Source organism: Protopterus annectens, chromosome 2.part0 (assembly GCF_019279795.1).
Source record: "Protopterus annectens isolate FY-2018-M chromosome 2.part0, PAN1.0, whole genome shotgun sequence".
In the NCBI taxonomy this organism is placed as follows: domain Eukaryota; kingdom Metazoa; phylum Chordata; order Ceratodontiformes; family Protopteridae; genus Protopterus; species Protopterus annectens.
Genome location: NC_056728.1, coordinates 749626857 through 749642763, shown reverse-complemented (window position 1 = coordinate 749642763; position 15907 = coordinate 749626857). Strand labels below are relative to the sequence as shown.

General features: G+C 39.4%; 1 protein-coding gene across 2 annotated transcripts in view; it reads right to left on the bottom strand.

The window, feature by feature from the left end:
- UGCG (UDP-glucose ceramide glucosyltransferase) overlaps nucleotides 1-14998 on the bottom strand; it is a 396521-nt gene extending 381523 nt beyond the window's left edge. The window contains exon 1 of one of the 2 annotated variants that reach the window (XM_044061068.1): nucleotides 14713-14998. In XM_044061068.1, coding sequence (XP_043917003.1) covers nucleotides 14713-14810 — 98 coding nt within the window. In that variant the 5' untranslated portion in view covers nucleotides 14811-14998. The remainder of the gene's footprint in view (nucleotides 1-14712) is intronic. The other variant, XM_044061069.1, reaches the window with a different exon arrangement.
- Between the last annotated feature and the right edge of the window lie 909 nt (nucleotides 14999-15907).

Below are 15907 nucleotides of genomic sequence, written 5' to 3'. Positions count from 1 at the left end.
ACCCATTAAATTTTAAGCCCCCCCCCCCCCCCCAAAGTAAAAGCTCACACAGCAAGGTATGTGTAGCTCTTTTCTTTCACCACACACTGGCATATAGAAATTCAAAGCTCCTTTACTATACAAGACCATTTACAGTGGCCTTCATTTCTTCCTCCGGGGCCATGAACCTATAACATCTTTGAGTCTCACCATTCTTATATTCTGCAATCTCAGCATAAATAAACCTGATACCAATGACAAAAACAGACTGAAACAAGGAGCTAAACTATTCCTATTTTTCCAAACATCTACACTATTTTGCAGAAGAAAAAAAAAAAAAAAAAAAAACACTTCTAAGGAAGAAAAAAAACACTTCTAAAGTTGCATGACGTACCCTGCAGCATACAGTAGATTGGATACTGCAAGAGCAAAGTAGCAAACAGAAAACTTGTTTGCGTTGTGCTTCAGAGTTAAAGAACACTACCTGAAGGTGATCTGAACCTCTGTTTAGTCTCACTCAAAACTGCACACCCTAGCAGGGCAGCTAATAATGTTACAATGCACTCATGGGGGGCGGGGCCCAAAAAGTATGACCTTAATCACAGTCTTAGACTGCAACTCACAACATTTTCATCCAATTGCCAATACTCTACCAGCTGTGTCAAAATGACAGAAAAATTAACCTACTCCTGCCCACATGGCAGCTGCTACATTCCTGCTGCACTACATTTCTATTTCCTCAATCTCCCAGCAGGTCAGAACAAGTCTCATGTTCACATACCACACCAAGCATTAATCTACACAAGTACATTACATCCACATAGAAATAAATGCAGATTACCACTCAAGTGTGCAAATCAAATCTGTCCGTTAATTGAGAAGGAACAGTCAGAAAAAGAAATTCAAACTGAGCACAGTACATTTAACACAATAAAACTATACATCTGCAAATAAAAGAACACAGCTCTGTAACTTGTAAAAGCCAAACCACCACAAAACATAAATGCAAACCTAAGCACATAAACATCCAAAAATATATTCACCAGAAATAAAAAAATACTAAATGCTGTCAACAGGAAAGGAAAACTCTGACCTGTGGCTGGTGATTTAACCCAAGACCCCCATACATCTTTTGCAGTTGTCAATGCCACTGGACCAACAAGGAGTCTCTGGACAGTTAGGTTTGAGCTATTCCCCCACACCCAAGAGCAGTTTTTCATTTTAGCAGAGTGGTTTTTAAACACACCAGCATTCAATACAGTATAAACCATGAATCTAGTAATGTAATAACTCAAAAAGGAAAGGAAATCTCTGACCCTTGTTAGTCCAGCAGTAGTGATAAAGACATGGAATGTTGGGGATCCTGGGGTCAATCCCTGGACAAGTGTCAAGAGTTTTCCTTTCATGTCGGATGGCGTAGACAACAAGTTCATGGTTTGTTGTACTGCATTTTATTAAACGAGAGCAAAGCCATGGGACAACTTATATTAGTAAAATGCCAAATAAATAGATCAAGAGCAGGGCTGCTAGATTTACAATGGAATAACTCACATGGAGACACCAGTGCTACTAGATTTACAATGGAATAACCCACATGGAGACACCAGTCTGGTGAGATCTCTTCATCAGCCTGACATCTAGCAAACTCCATCAATGGCTACTAAACGGCAGTCTGTCTACAAAAGGATGCTTATGTGCATACTTATTCTGTGTATGTGCAATGACCAGTCACTCTTTCACAAATGGGGCACACAATGATCAGTGTGCCTTACAGATTCTTATTCTTGGCACAGAACACTTCCAAGTACAAAATTCTACTCCATTACTTTACTGCAAGCCAAATAAGCTGACAAGAGATCATTTTAGGGAAAACGAGGGAACAGTTATTTTAAAAACACTCTCTGCCTTATACATAGCTCTCAACCTTCCATGTCCAAAATGAGGAACACTAGCCCTCATAATGTGGAACAAATGGGCAAAATGTGGAACACATACTAATGGCTTACTAACAACTTCAACTAGGAAGGTCATAGGATGGTTAAAATATGCTGGTTTTACTTATAGAGAATATCTTTTAATGAATGAACATGATTCATTTCTATTTACAATGGATTTCACTTAAAAAATTCCTAACACTGAATGTGTGACTTAGTCTTTCAATGTGGAACTTTGAGGGAACTTCGAGGAACATGAACTTTTTAAGACCCCAAATGAGGTACGTTCCTCGTAATGAGGTACACTTGAGAGCTATGGCCTTATAGAAAAATGTGTAAAGCTCTCTATAATTAAATTCTGTAGTTCAGAAAATCTTGTGAAAGTAATCAATAAATAGTTGTCTAAGACAACTGTTATACATCAACTGAATTGGAGACAGATGTCCAGGGTAGAAGATTTTCTGTATTCAGCTTGTAGCTTCTAAACAGCACAGGAGTTGAAGAAGCTTTCACTCTGGCCAGTAGGTGAAGGAACCTCAATTCCAGAGTCTGGTAAGGGAGTGGCACCTCTTGACAAACAAGCTTAGGAGCACCCATGTCCTACCACTGCCCATGCCCTTTATAGAGTTTTGAGTGACACTATCATTTATTTTCTCTATATTTTTCAAAACTCTTATTAAAGCAAAAAATGTCTGCATGTTTAAAAGCAGCAAGCAACTCATAGGTAGAACTACGATAGGAAGTAGATAACTTTTCATACTTGGTGAAATTTTTTGATTTTCTGGCTAGCATCTTAGTAAAATGAGCACTTTTGTTAACAGTGTTCATCCTACACACATTTTGTGTGCATGTGTATGTATGTATATACACACACAGACTTTTTTTTTTACTGTGCTCTTCCCCCACACAAAAATGGTACCCAATATTAGTGCTTTCCAGGAATTTTATGACTACAACAGCAGCATTTGTTGTGAATCTACTCAGGGGGGCTATATTACTCCACAAAAAACATAAAAATCTGCATTTACAGTCAAACCGAAAAAAATACTAAATACATATAGATAATTGACAGATAAACCCTAGAATAAGTAAGTGGACTGCAAAGTTGAGAGTAACTGCTTAGATCAAAAAACAAAGCAAAAGTAAAAATAAAAGATGATTATCTGAAGTTTCAAAACAATAAAAGCCCAGTCCACAACTGACTGACTTTATTAAGATATGAACTGCTCACAACAAGCATACATACAGTAACCATATGAAAAGTCAGGACTCACTTGAGCTAATCCAAAAAGGATGAGACTGAACGGCCAGAAAACAGACTTACATATACCAAGCACAAGACTGCAGTTTCTCAACACGAAGTACACAACTCACACAGAAAGACTGCTAGGAAACGTGAACAGAAGGAAAATGGGAGAATGGTCTTCACCTCAACACCCCAACTTTTTCTAATAATTGTTAAAAAGTGTAGAATAATATATTTGGAAGTGTTTAAAAAGTACCTAAACAAGCTAGTTAAGCACTCATTTCATAGAACCCACCCTGCATAAACTGTAAATACTAACCACAAGCTTACAGAACTAGCAGGATAGGATTTACACAGTAATGAATATCAGTTATTAAAGCACAGCAACAATTTATAGCGTGAACTTATAACCTTGTTTATCCTCATGGTAAGTCATTTACTTCATCCTCATGAATGTACTAACAAGTCACTTAGGATGTGTCTAGGAACATTGTATCTGTTAATGACATGCTAGCAGTACAGTGCTCATAATTTTACATTTGTTGGTATAGAACTGTACTGCATTTCTACTATATAGACATATATATATATATATATATATATATATATATATATATATTTTTTTTTTTTTATTATTTATTATTCTAATAAGCTTTAAAACAGGTAGCTTCTACACAATCTAGTTAGAAAGGCTGCAAAAACATGTCCGAGTACCAAGAGTTACCCCAGCTTGTGATCCTCTATTCTGTGTCAATCATGGTAATATGTAGCATAAATTGCCTAAAGTACCACCAGAAATTTTATGAAAAAAAAAAAACACTACAATCATAAATTTATATTCATATTATTGAAATAAAAGCATCAGTCTGATGAGAAATGGTACATGGCAACACACAAGTCAAATGATAGTGACAGGATTACGATGCAGAAATATGGCCCACAAAAATCACACCACTAACTGCCCTACAAACTGGGTCACCACTCTTATACGCAGATGTAATTTACAACCATCTCCAGACTGCCAGCCAGTTAGAGGATAGAGAATCTGCCACACTTATTAAATCCATGATCTAAAGCTTTCAACCCCAGCAACAGGAGGGGAAAGGATCTGGCAGCTGAATTTGTTTATATATATTACATACACATATATACACACACACACACACATATATATATATATATATATATATATATATATATATATATATATATGTATATATATATATATATATATATATATATATATATATATATATATAAACACACATATACACACACGCATGTGTGTGTATATACACATTACATATATACATATATATATATATATATATATATATATATATATACATACATACACACACACACACACATATACACGCCTGTGTGTGTAAATTATATATACATATATACAATATATATTATATACACACACATATATACGTGTGTGTGTGTATATATATATATATATGTGTGTGTGTGTGTCTGTGTGCGCGTGCATATATATATTACACACACATATAATACACACATACATATATTTTATTTGTGCACATAGCTGCATCCTACCATGAAGTGCTGTATGTACAATAAGAACAAAACAAAGCAGAGGTCACTGCAAACTGTGAAAAGCAGATTTCCACAAAGAGTTAAGCACCAAACAACAACACTGGTTTGACTGATAATGAAGAGCACTGGACCCTGCCCCCCCCCCCCCCCTTAGATGCACCGGCAGTTGCCACATCGTTCTGATGAGTACAGAGACCACAGGAACAGTAGTTTCCCTGTGAAACATATACACTCATGATCAATAAATTGGGATACATAACTAACTTAAAGTTTTTTTGATAATTCCATTTGTAAGGGCCCCTCACAACACAGACACACTACATCTTTTAAATAAAAAACTGCTAGGTGCGTGTGTGTGTGTGTGGGGGGGGGGGTAACCGTAATGGCAGTCCCCTTACAAAATCAACAATCTAGCTGTCTAATTATCTACCTATCCCATTGACGAGAGTACCATCTATATACTAGTCTTAAAATAAATAAATAAAACTAGACCACACTAGCAGGGGGATATGTTCATGTGGTTACTGAGCAACAAAATGCTGTACATGTCACTTGCTATTCTGGACTTACTCTTAGACAAGCTCTGGTGTTCTCTAATGAGAGCTAGTCATACACTGACCTAACTGCACACACAACAAAAGGTTATACTCTAAAACCCTGTATATTTTCTACTTCTTTTAACTACACATTAGTGCAGGTTTCTGAGAGAAACTTTCAAATGCATTACCACTTTACTCCCCAAGAATCTAACACCTTAGGTATATTTAAATCCATCTCATATCTTATAATTGTATTACACAATAAACAAAGCCATGCTAGTGCAGAACGTAGTGAGAAAAATGCATACCATACATACATAAACAAAATTAGAGAGTTACTGCAGCAACAATAAAGGTCTGATAAATACAGGAAGGTTACAACAATTAAACTCAGAAACCTAAATCTCAATTTTCATTAATAAATCTGAAAACAAATATGGAACAAACAAATGGTAGTATTTGCAGGAAGAGTCACTTTCAGTAATACAGAGGTTACAGATACAGAGGAAAATATGTAGCATGCAGAGTAAGCACTCCTGTATTGTATTACAAAAAATACTGCAGAAAAAAATATAAAGACCAACAAGCTTTACAGTGCAAATCAATCTACTGACACCAAACAATTAAAACTGCATTGTATAAGATAAATACAATTTCTATGAAATGGCATTCTATCTCCCTCAACCACATACTTCATACTGCAGTTAAGCAGTTGATTTCTGGTGAATCAGCTGTCCTGTCAGACGTGTGGTTTAATGCAGAACAGCAGACATAGATTCTTCTTCTTTCGGCTTTTCCCGGTTAGGGGTCGCCACAGCGGATCATTTGTCTGCTGATTTCTGGTGAATCAGCTGTCCTGTCAGACGTGTGGTTTAATGCAGAACAGCAGACATAGATTCTTCTTCTTTCGGCTTTTCCCGGTTAGGTCGCCACAGCGGATCATTTGTCTGCTGATTTCTGGTGAATCAGCTGTCCTGTCAGACGTGTGGTTTAATGCAGAACAGCAGACATAGATTCTTCTTCTTTCGGCTTTTCCCGGTTAGGGTTTGCCACAGCGGATCATTTGTCTGCTCATGATTGGCAGTGGAGTTTTACGGTGTCTAGTTGCCAGCCCGGCGCCCAGCCTTACACAGAAGGCACACACACGCACTTATGACTAGGGCCAATTTAGAGTGTCCAACCCACCTACAGCATGTCTCTGGGATGTGGGAGGAAACCGGAGAACACGGAGGAAACCCACGCGACCACAGGGAGGACATGCAGACTCCGCACTGAAGGCACCCCAGCTGAGGATCGAACCGGAGAACCTCTTGCTGTGAGGCGACAACGGTAACCATTGCACCACCGTTACTTCAGCATTTTTGAAACAGGTCCGTAAATTTCAGACAGCAAAATACAATTTGGTACCTTTAGTGCAGTACTTCTTTTTTGTACTTGGAGGCATTTCCTATTTGTGATGTGCTGAAGTGTCAGTGGTTACAGTTTTCTTTGAGGTGCAACTGACAGCACTTTTTTTTCCATTTCTTTTTTGCTGCAGCAATAAGCCACAAACATCAACATATATGAACATGCACTGTGTGTATTTTACACACACACACTACATAAATAAATACATAGTGGGAAAAGGAAAAAATAATTTTTAAGTAGCTCCCAGCTTTTTTTTTTCTGCACATCACACTAGACTTTGGGTTTTACACACTCACACACACTATATAAATAAATACACAGTGGAAAATGAGAACTGAGAAAAGTCAAAAGTACAGGTTGGCATTGCAAGAATTTTGACCTCCATAAATTAAAAGAATTTGTATCTACACAAAGGTTAGAACAGTGTGAGCCATCTCTATGGTATATTTCCCTCTTTCCCTTGGATCCTCTCTCCAGCTTATTACTGTATGTTTTTATTCTAATTTTTATTGTTTGGGCTCCCACCCCACCCCTTAGCAGAAATACATTAAATGTTTTTTTTTTTTGCCTCTTATGTGTTACATTCAATGATCAACAACTTCCATTAAAAGTACCTGTCATTATGCAAAATAGCCTTGAAAAAACACTGCCATACTGGCTAGAAGAGTGAAACACATCTTATGGCATGCCTACCCAACTTATCAATCTCCAGGCTGGACACGGAAAACCATAAAATTTAAAAAGAATCCAGAAGGTACGTTGGTTACAGTGTGGACTCAATGACAGGCCATGCTAGTCAGTGTAGGAGAAAGTTACAAGAAAGCAAAAACAGAATATGCTATAAATCATTTAAGATTAGGAATGTCATCATTCCTTAACACACACGGAACCTTCTATTAATATTCTAAAGGTCTTACAGAGAACCACAAAAGAAACCACCCACACCACCAACACAACCCAAATGACACATAGCCCACAGACTTAGTGTGCCACTCAACCATAGCCCATAAGGCAAAACAACGTACTCAACACACTAGTCATAGGCGACTCTATAGTCAGGCACACTGATGTCCAACTCACCAAAGAAGGTCACTGTCGGCTCCCTGTCAGGTGCCAGGATCCGCTACATAACCCACGCACTCAGGTAACTCCACAACAAGTACAAATATGACTCTGGGATTGTCCATATTGGTGTGAATGACCTGAGACGTACCTCCCTGGACTACATGAAGAGACATGGAAGAATTCTCTGATCTTGTAGCCCAGGCAGGTATGACCCTAGCACCGAGTAGCATCCTGCCATTGCCCAGAAAGATACTGCAGCACAAGGACAAAAATGACTTCAACAATTGGCTAAGCTTCTGTTGTCATTCTAAGGGGATCCAGTATCTGTCTGCCTGCGACAACATGGTCGACAGACCACGATGCTTTGCCAGAGACAGCCTGCACCTGTCACCCCTGGGATTCTGGATATTGGAAAAGGCTCTTGCCGCTCCTATAGTGCCTTTTTAGGCAAGGTTCAAATGACAAATTCACCACCATAACAGGAATAGGCAAGCAAAAACTGAGGGTAATGTTACTCACTGCTACAATTCTAAATCTCAAAATGCACTCACTCGAGGCACTCCTTAAAATGGAGAACGTCGACGTCTGTGCAGTGGTTCAAGGCTCCAGAGAGCACACCTGCATTATGAAGCTATAACTTATAACACACTTTTTGGACATCTAACCTGGACCGGAACACCAAAGGCAGAGGCGTGTCCATATTCATTAAGGATATCCACACCTCCAGGCTAGTTGCTCAGCATAATGCAGCCAAGGTTATCCAAGTGCAACTAACTCTGGGCAAAACTGCAATTCAAATTGTAGCTTGCTACAGATCCCCCACCATGCTCCACCTCTTCTTGATATACTGGAAAATATTAGGGTTCAAGCAAACACTGTAATATTAGGCGATTTTAACTACCCCACCATTAACTGGGAAAACTACTCATGTACCAACTCCTTCGCTCAGCGCTTTCTGGAATTCATAAATTCCATTGCCCTGGATCAACTTATCCACACCCCCCATGGACAACAATATCCTAGACCTAGTCATTACCAACATGAGTGACCGGTGTTCCACACCTGAAGTCAACTCCTCTTTGGTCAGATCCGACCATAAGCGAATCTCTCTAGATATCCACATCCTGCCTCCACCCCCCATTAAGGAAACCATGGTAAAAAAAAAAATTTCTCCAAAGCCAACTTCATGCATCTTAAGACAGAAGTGGTGAACTTCATGACACCCATGCAGATGGACAGTACAGTTACAACTGCTGAATCCTACACAAATGCTCTCTATAAGCACTTACACGAGTGCATGGATCGTGCTATCCCAAAACAGAATCAAGACGCTATCCAAAAAAGGAAGTCATCTGGTGGTCCGCTGCCATAAACAAACTCTACAACAGAAGGAAGAAATTGTTGCAAAAGAGAGTAAAATCCCATGAGTGGAGGAGCTCCCTGGTCAGCCTCAGCAAGAAGCTAAGATCCCTTATAAAGATCCTCTAAAGCTAACTATGAAAACAGGATTGCCACTGATTCTAAGGGCAACCACAAAGCATTCTATAGCTATGTCAAGACTCTCAATGGCAACACCCAGATCTGCTCTGAGTTACAGCACTGGCACAAAAATTACAGAACCAACTGATATTGCCAACATTCTAGCAGATACCCCAAAAGGGCCCATATCTATACAGGAAGAATGCAGAGTCCCTGTAATCACAACTTCACAGGTAAAAGCAGCACTCTCTAAAACCAAAAACACAGCATCCATGGGACCGGACAACATCCCAGGCTGCGTTTTACACGAACTTCAGAATGAACTGGCTCCCCATCTAAGCACCATGTTCAATCATAGCCTCACATCAGGCTTTGTACAGCAACAGTTATCCCACTTCACAAAGGGGGAGCCACCACTGATCCTGGGAACCATCACCCTATTAGCCTAACGAGCCTGGTCTGCAAGGCCATGGAACGCATCATCATGGAATCCATAAACAAAGACACTGGTAACCTTCAAATTCTGGACCCCACCCAGTTCGAGTTTGTGAAAGGCAGATCGTGCCACCTGAACCCAGTCGATTTCTTTGAGGCAGTCACCAAAGCTGTAGACGAGGGTAAAGGTGGTTCACACAGCCTATTTTGACTTCGCCAAGGCTTTCGACACCATTCCCCATTCTGGAATTATAGCTAAACTCACCAAACTAGGTATAAATCCCTATGTCACAAGATGGGTTGCCAACTGGCTCACTGACAGAATCCACACTGTAAAAGTTGTAGACTCCAAATCTGACTTCAAACCAGTGACAAGTGGAGTACCACAGGGTTCAGTCCTGGGACCTCTCCTGTTTGGTATCTACTTCTCTGAAGTACAGGCCAACACAGAAGGCCTCTGGCTAACTAAGTTCGCAGATGACTGCAAACTAGGAGCTACAGTCGAGTCTCCAAATTATGTGGACATCCTACCGAAGGGCCTCACTGAGACAGATGCATGGTGTCAGAGGCATGGCCTCAAGCTCAATGCCAAAAAGTGTATTGTTATCCCCTTTGGTAAAAACTCTGTACCCATGAACTACCACATAGGCAGCAGTCTTCTTAACAACGAATGTGTGATAAGAGACCTTGGGACCCTTTGATAATCACATTGCCACAGTAGTCAGGAGATCCTTCTACATGGCATACCTCATCACAAAAGGGTTCTCATCCAGGAAAAAATAAATAAATAAAAGAAGAGGTCATTGTTCCCCACTACTCGACACTCATTAGACCCATTATAAAGTACAATGCCCCTTTTGGAATGTACCTCAAGACATCTGCAGCAGCTGGAAAGGCCACAGAAGTACCTCACAAAGAGAATTAGTGGCCTCAAACAGATACCCTACACCGATAGTCTCAAAAAACTCCAGCTTTAATCTGTGGCATATCGCCTACTCCGAGGTGATCTCTGCCTAACATATAAAGCTATGTCAAACCCAGAACTGTTGGACATGCTACACCTAAAGAAATCCCCACCCCTCCGAGCTATATGCTCTAGGGACCTAAACATTGTCACCACAATAAACAGGACTTGCTGGAGGGATAGATTTCTGTCCTAGAGAGTTCCCATACTCTGGAACAAGCTACCCATCTATGTCAAGCAAAGTTCCTCATTAAACACTCTTCAAGAAAAATCTTGTTGAGTGGATGGGAAATAGGAATTACACCCCGGGGATCACTTCTGTGGCTCTGCTCGACAGGGGCACAGGAAATTAACTTTCTTGGGTTGGGGCAAGCCAGGGAACTTTGTTGGCTAGACTTACTTGGCCCTTGGGCCAATAGCCTAGTATCTACCTATGAATCTAAATGTTTGCCAGGAAAAACAGTACTCTTTTTCCACAATTGGCAGTAAGACATAAAGAAGTTATAAAACAACTATGAAAGCAGAGAATGAAAAAAACAACTAAATAAAGCAGTGGTCAAGCTCTACCAATAAAGATAAACAAATTAACATCTATTTTTTTCATTTAACTATACTTCTAAAGTACAAAAAACCCACATTAAAAGCCTCTTTTTATAAATGGAAACAAATTATCATAAGGTCTACCATAAAAAATTCAGTTGCAAGCATAACACCAGACAATTTCCCTGCCCTTAAATCGGAAAATTAGTCTAAACATTTCACAATGAAAACATACTCGAGTGATACAATAACTTTCACCTAAATAATGGCTTCCATTTCTTGCTCTTTCGCGTCCAATTAACTTTCTATCTACTGTTACCAAAAGACTTCAAGTTGTATATGTTAAAAGCAACCTTAGATTTTTCTGAGTATAACCCATGTTTCCAGACAGGAACCTTAGCTCTGTGCAGTAAACATACCAAACATCTTAGGCAGCAAATTGCTTTTCAAATGAGGCTAAAGTCCATGAATACCTCTGCATATAAATATGGCAAACTTGGCATTTTCCTCATGCCTCACTATGCTGCCTAGATCACAGCATAAAATTGAAGTATCATTCCCATATGCCGACGCTACTCTGACATACATACTGAATTCTTCTAGTAATCCACCAGTGGGCAAGTGACCGTAAAGACAATATTCTGTGTTTGCCTGTCTCTCAACCTCTGTCCCTATGCAAAAACAGAGGTACAACAGAAGTTTGTTTTGCATATAACAAGTTCTCTTAAATATGCATGCCAGCAATGACTGCTGAAATATGCTGTTTATTCAAAGATACCACAAAAATAAACAAGATGTGCAAGTCTACAAAACAAAAACTGTATTAGCATAGTCTTTTTAGCCACGTGAAGCCCAATACAGATGTCAGTCAACCAAGAAAAATCCATTACAGATCTGCCTCCTTTCAACAATGGCTTAGCCATAGCCGTATTAAGAAAGTTGATTTTTATTTAGTCATAAAAATAATAGCAAACTTTAAAACAAATTTGAAGACATGATCTAAACTGTGTTGAGTACATTTTTACAACTGAATAACTACTATGCACCTATGCTACACAAACCTAGAGTCAAGAGTCAACACAGTAAACTTAAGAACCACACAGAAGAGAAAAATGGAGCCATATCAGAATTCCAAGATGGATACACAAGAAAACAAACAGTCAGATCACAAGGCTAAAAGTGGAAGACAGATTATATAGTTACTGCACAAGACATGTTGGAAGTCTTTGCCTACAGACACTTCACTTCTTAATGGGAAGATTATTCTGTAAATATTTCATAATAAGTTTTCTTAAAAAATGTTCTTAAATAATACAGTAATATATATAACCTCTTTATGAGTCAATTACCATTGACTCCAGAGCTCAAATACATTGTTTAAAAATTCATGGGAACCAACAAAGTCTCTAATTCATGGGAACCTGAACTTACTTCAGCTAACCAGATGAACAGAAGAAACTGCAACCTTTTTTAATAACAGTCCTGAGCATGGGCAAACATCATGCACAACACCTCTAAATTACAGTACGGGGGGGGGGGGGCACTATGTCTGGTGTTTTGTAAAAGCACTGCCAGAACCCTGCACAGCCTACCTAAACCACTACCTTTTATTCTTAAAACATGCTCCCTCTGTTGCATGACAATCAGAGTTCATGCTGCCTTCCTCTTTCATCCTTCAGCACCCCATTGGATTGTGTTTGTGGCACCTTTCTGATGTGACCAATGTAACTACTTAACCACTGCATTTCATTATTTGTTGATAGTCATAGGTATATAATAAATTACAATTGGTCATCTGACAATTTAGTAGCCTACCTAGAACACCCATCAAGAGTTAAATCATGCCTCGAGGAGGGACACCCAAGATGTGCCCAGGAAGAATTTGTGTGTCACAATACAATTGTCTGGGCTAGTCCTAAATACACACACACGCACACACACACACACACACACACACACACACACACACACACACATGTACAGACAGGCTGGCCAATCGATCCATGTAACTAAAAGACTTGAGGCCTGTTTTTTGGGGGGCTGGGGATAGGAACCTCTGGAGTGGACAGACTCTTTGCAATAGGTGCATGACAAAAGGGGGCATTATATTTAACAATGAGTTAGACAAGATATTAGTACAATACAATTAAGACTTCTCTGGCTCTAGACGATCTTGGTACAGTCATAGAAAAAGATTATTCTAACTACACTGAAGATAAGACAATCAAAAGAAAGTCATCCTGAAAGTTGCCAAGAGCTCTAACAACAGTGCCAGTTTTAAGGGATGCATCATCATGTGGTAAACTGAGGAATTATTTATTTAACCAAAAAGAACAAAACTGCTTTTGTCTCTCATTACGTTTGAGGCCACTTTCCTTCCACCAATTTTAACTGTGACTTAGGGCATTGGCCGTCGATCAGAAAATAAATACTAAACAGAAGCAGACCCAGTACCGAACCACTCCCCACAAGACTGCATCTTAATACCACCTGCTTACATAAAACCGAAGCTCAGATTTCAAAACTACTCTTTTAGAACAGCTCCCTCCTCGATATGCCTAAAATCCTGTACACCACTTTTGCTGTGTTCTTCTAATCATATCACAAATGAAAGCATTCACACTGCAAAGGTTAAATATAAAAACTGTATAGAAAGGAAAAATGGAAGGTTGCACTTCTTCAGTAAACAGTTGAGAAAAACAATAAAACATCGAACTATAAAACTGATACAACACTTAGGCAAATTTAACTAAACAATAAATTAAATTTAATTAAGAATGTAAACTATTCCAAGTATTTCTGTAAAATAAGGTACGTCAACTACGCACAGGCTCCACGATGACGATGTGCATAGATAAACCAGGTAACACTTGTGTTTAGAGGTAGACAATACATTGCTGTACTGAATAAACACATGTTACTGAATAAACACATGGAGTACAAGTATCTAGGCGTAGCTGTACGTATTTGAAGCTGTCTGAAGGATTTGGAACGCCAGTCTTTAAAAATACAATGTTTCAACACATCATGTGTTCTCTAATTTGACTATTCAAAATCTAGTACTAGAAAGGGCCTGGGAGCTCATCACTCTCGCTCACCTACAGCCACAAACTATATATTTATGCCAGGCATCTAAAAGCCTAGGGAAATCAACTGCCCAATACACTGGATGACTATATGAGCTGTCACACGGCGGGCTTACAGCGAAAACTAGAATCTGCTTAAAGCAGAACACAGGGAGCCTTTTATAGCGGTCCAGTTCTGCTGTAACTGCAGAATTACAGAGGCTACAACCATCTACATCCGACCATACAATGTAACCCACTGCTGCAGCAGGGGGATGAGGCCGAAACAGATCTCCTGTCAGGCAGTTTTACAAATTGTCAGACTGGGCCCAGCAGGTAAACTGCAATAACCTGCATACAATTGGGTTATTAAACAAAGATAAACGGGTAACCGCCCCCACCAAAACACTTTCAGGAGACAGCACACCACTCCCTTGCCATACCCTCCCCCATTTAGCCAAAATCCGGACTCTGCCTTTACTGCTTTACTCACGCGTATATGATGGACATGAAATGCATAAGCCACAGGACGACGAAGAGTACCAAGCCAAAGATGGAGAACCCCTGTAAAGCTAGCTCCAGCAACGCCATACCAATACCAAGGGAAGTAGCGAAGGTCCACTCTAATAACGACACATACAGCAAACAATACCTTATTCACAGTGACCCGATCTAATGACTCAGAAACCAAAACTCTTGGCATTCAAGTGAAAAGGGCCGGGCCATGGCTGTCAGGGAGAAAGGGAGGAGCTTGGCTACAACGAAACGCAATGGAATTCTGGCTTCTGTCTCAGACTCAGAGCAGTGTCACGTGAGATTGTCGGATGTATTTAAACGCCACGACACCAACAGGATTCGGGTATTTCTTAGTTACATTGTTTTGTATGGATTCTGAAAGCGGTTCGTTCCTTACCAAACTGTTGAACTCTTGCTAACAGTTCTGATATTCAGTTAGAACGGATACGAACTGTATGTCGTCACGCAGTAATATTACTCATGACGAGGGGTTATAAGGGTTCAGTGTATTTATATCCTGGTATCGCATATATGAACTAACTGCTAACTGTAGGAGTCAGGAGGAGGTGAACGTAACTCTAAGTTAGATTTCACACTTTTGTGTTCCAAATGAATAGAATAGTATGTCTATACAGCAGTTTTAGACCATTTCAGGGAAGTGGCGAAAGTTGCTGCTAGAAGTAAATAGGACAGTTTTACTCATCTCCTGCCTCTTAAATACCCCTCATTTTGGCTCTAAATTTTGGTTGGTCTCCTAAAACCATCGATTTGGGGGAAAAGGGAGGACCGTGGATTACATTTACACACTTTAATTTTGAGCATGTACGTTAATTCATGATCTCCTATTTAACAGTACTTCTTTCAGCTTTTGTCCCTGATTATTTCTGGATTTGACCCTAATTCTGGAATTAAGAGATCGACTGCTGCGTTCATTTTTTTGCCTCGCATTTTTGTCGCTGTAATAACATTTTTTTTATTTTGTAATTGTAAATGTCGATTGCTAAGTCCTTTGGACTGTAGTACGACTTCAAGATGCATAATAGATTTTACGCTGTTAGAGTGCTGTGACTGCGAGATAATTTTTTCCATTTTCCACTGGAAATTAAATGTGAATTAATTATTTTCACAAATTATTTAAATGAAATTGTACTGCCGCTACTGTCTGGCCATTT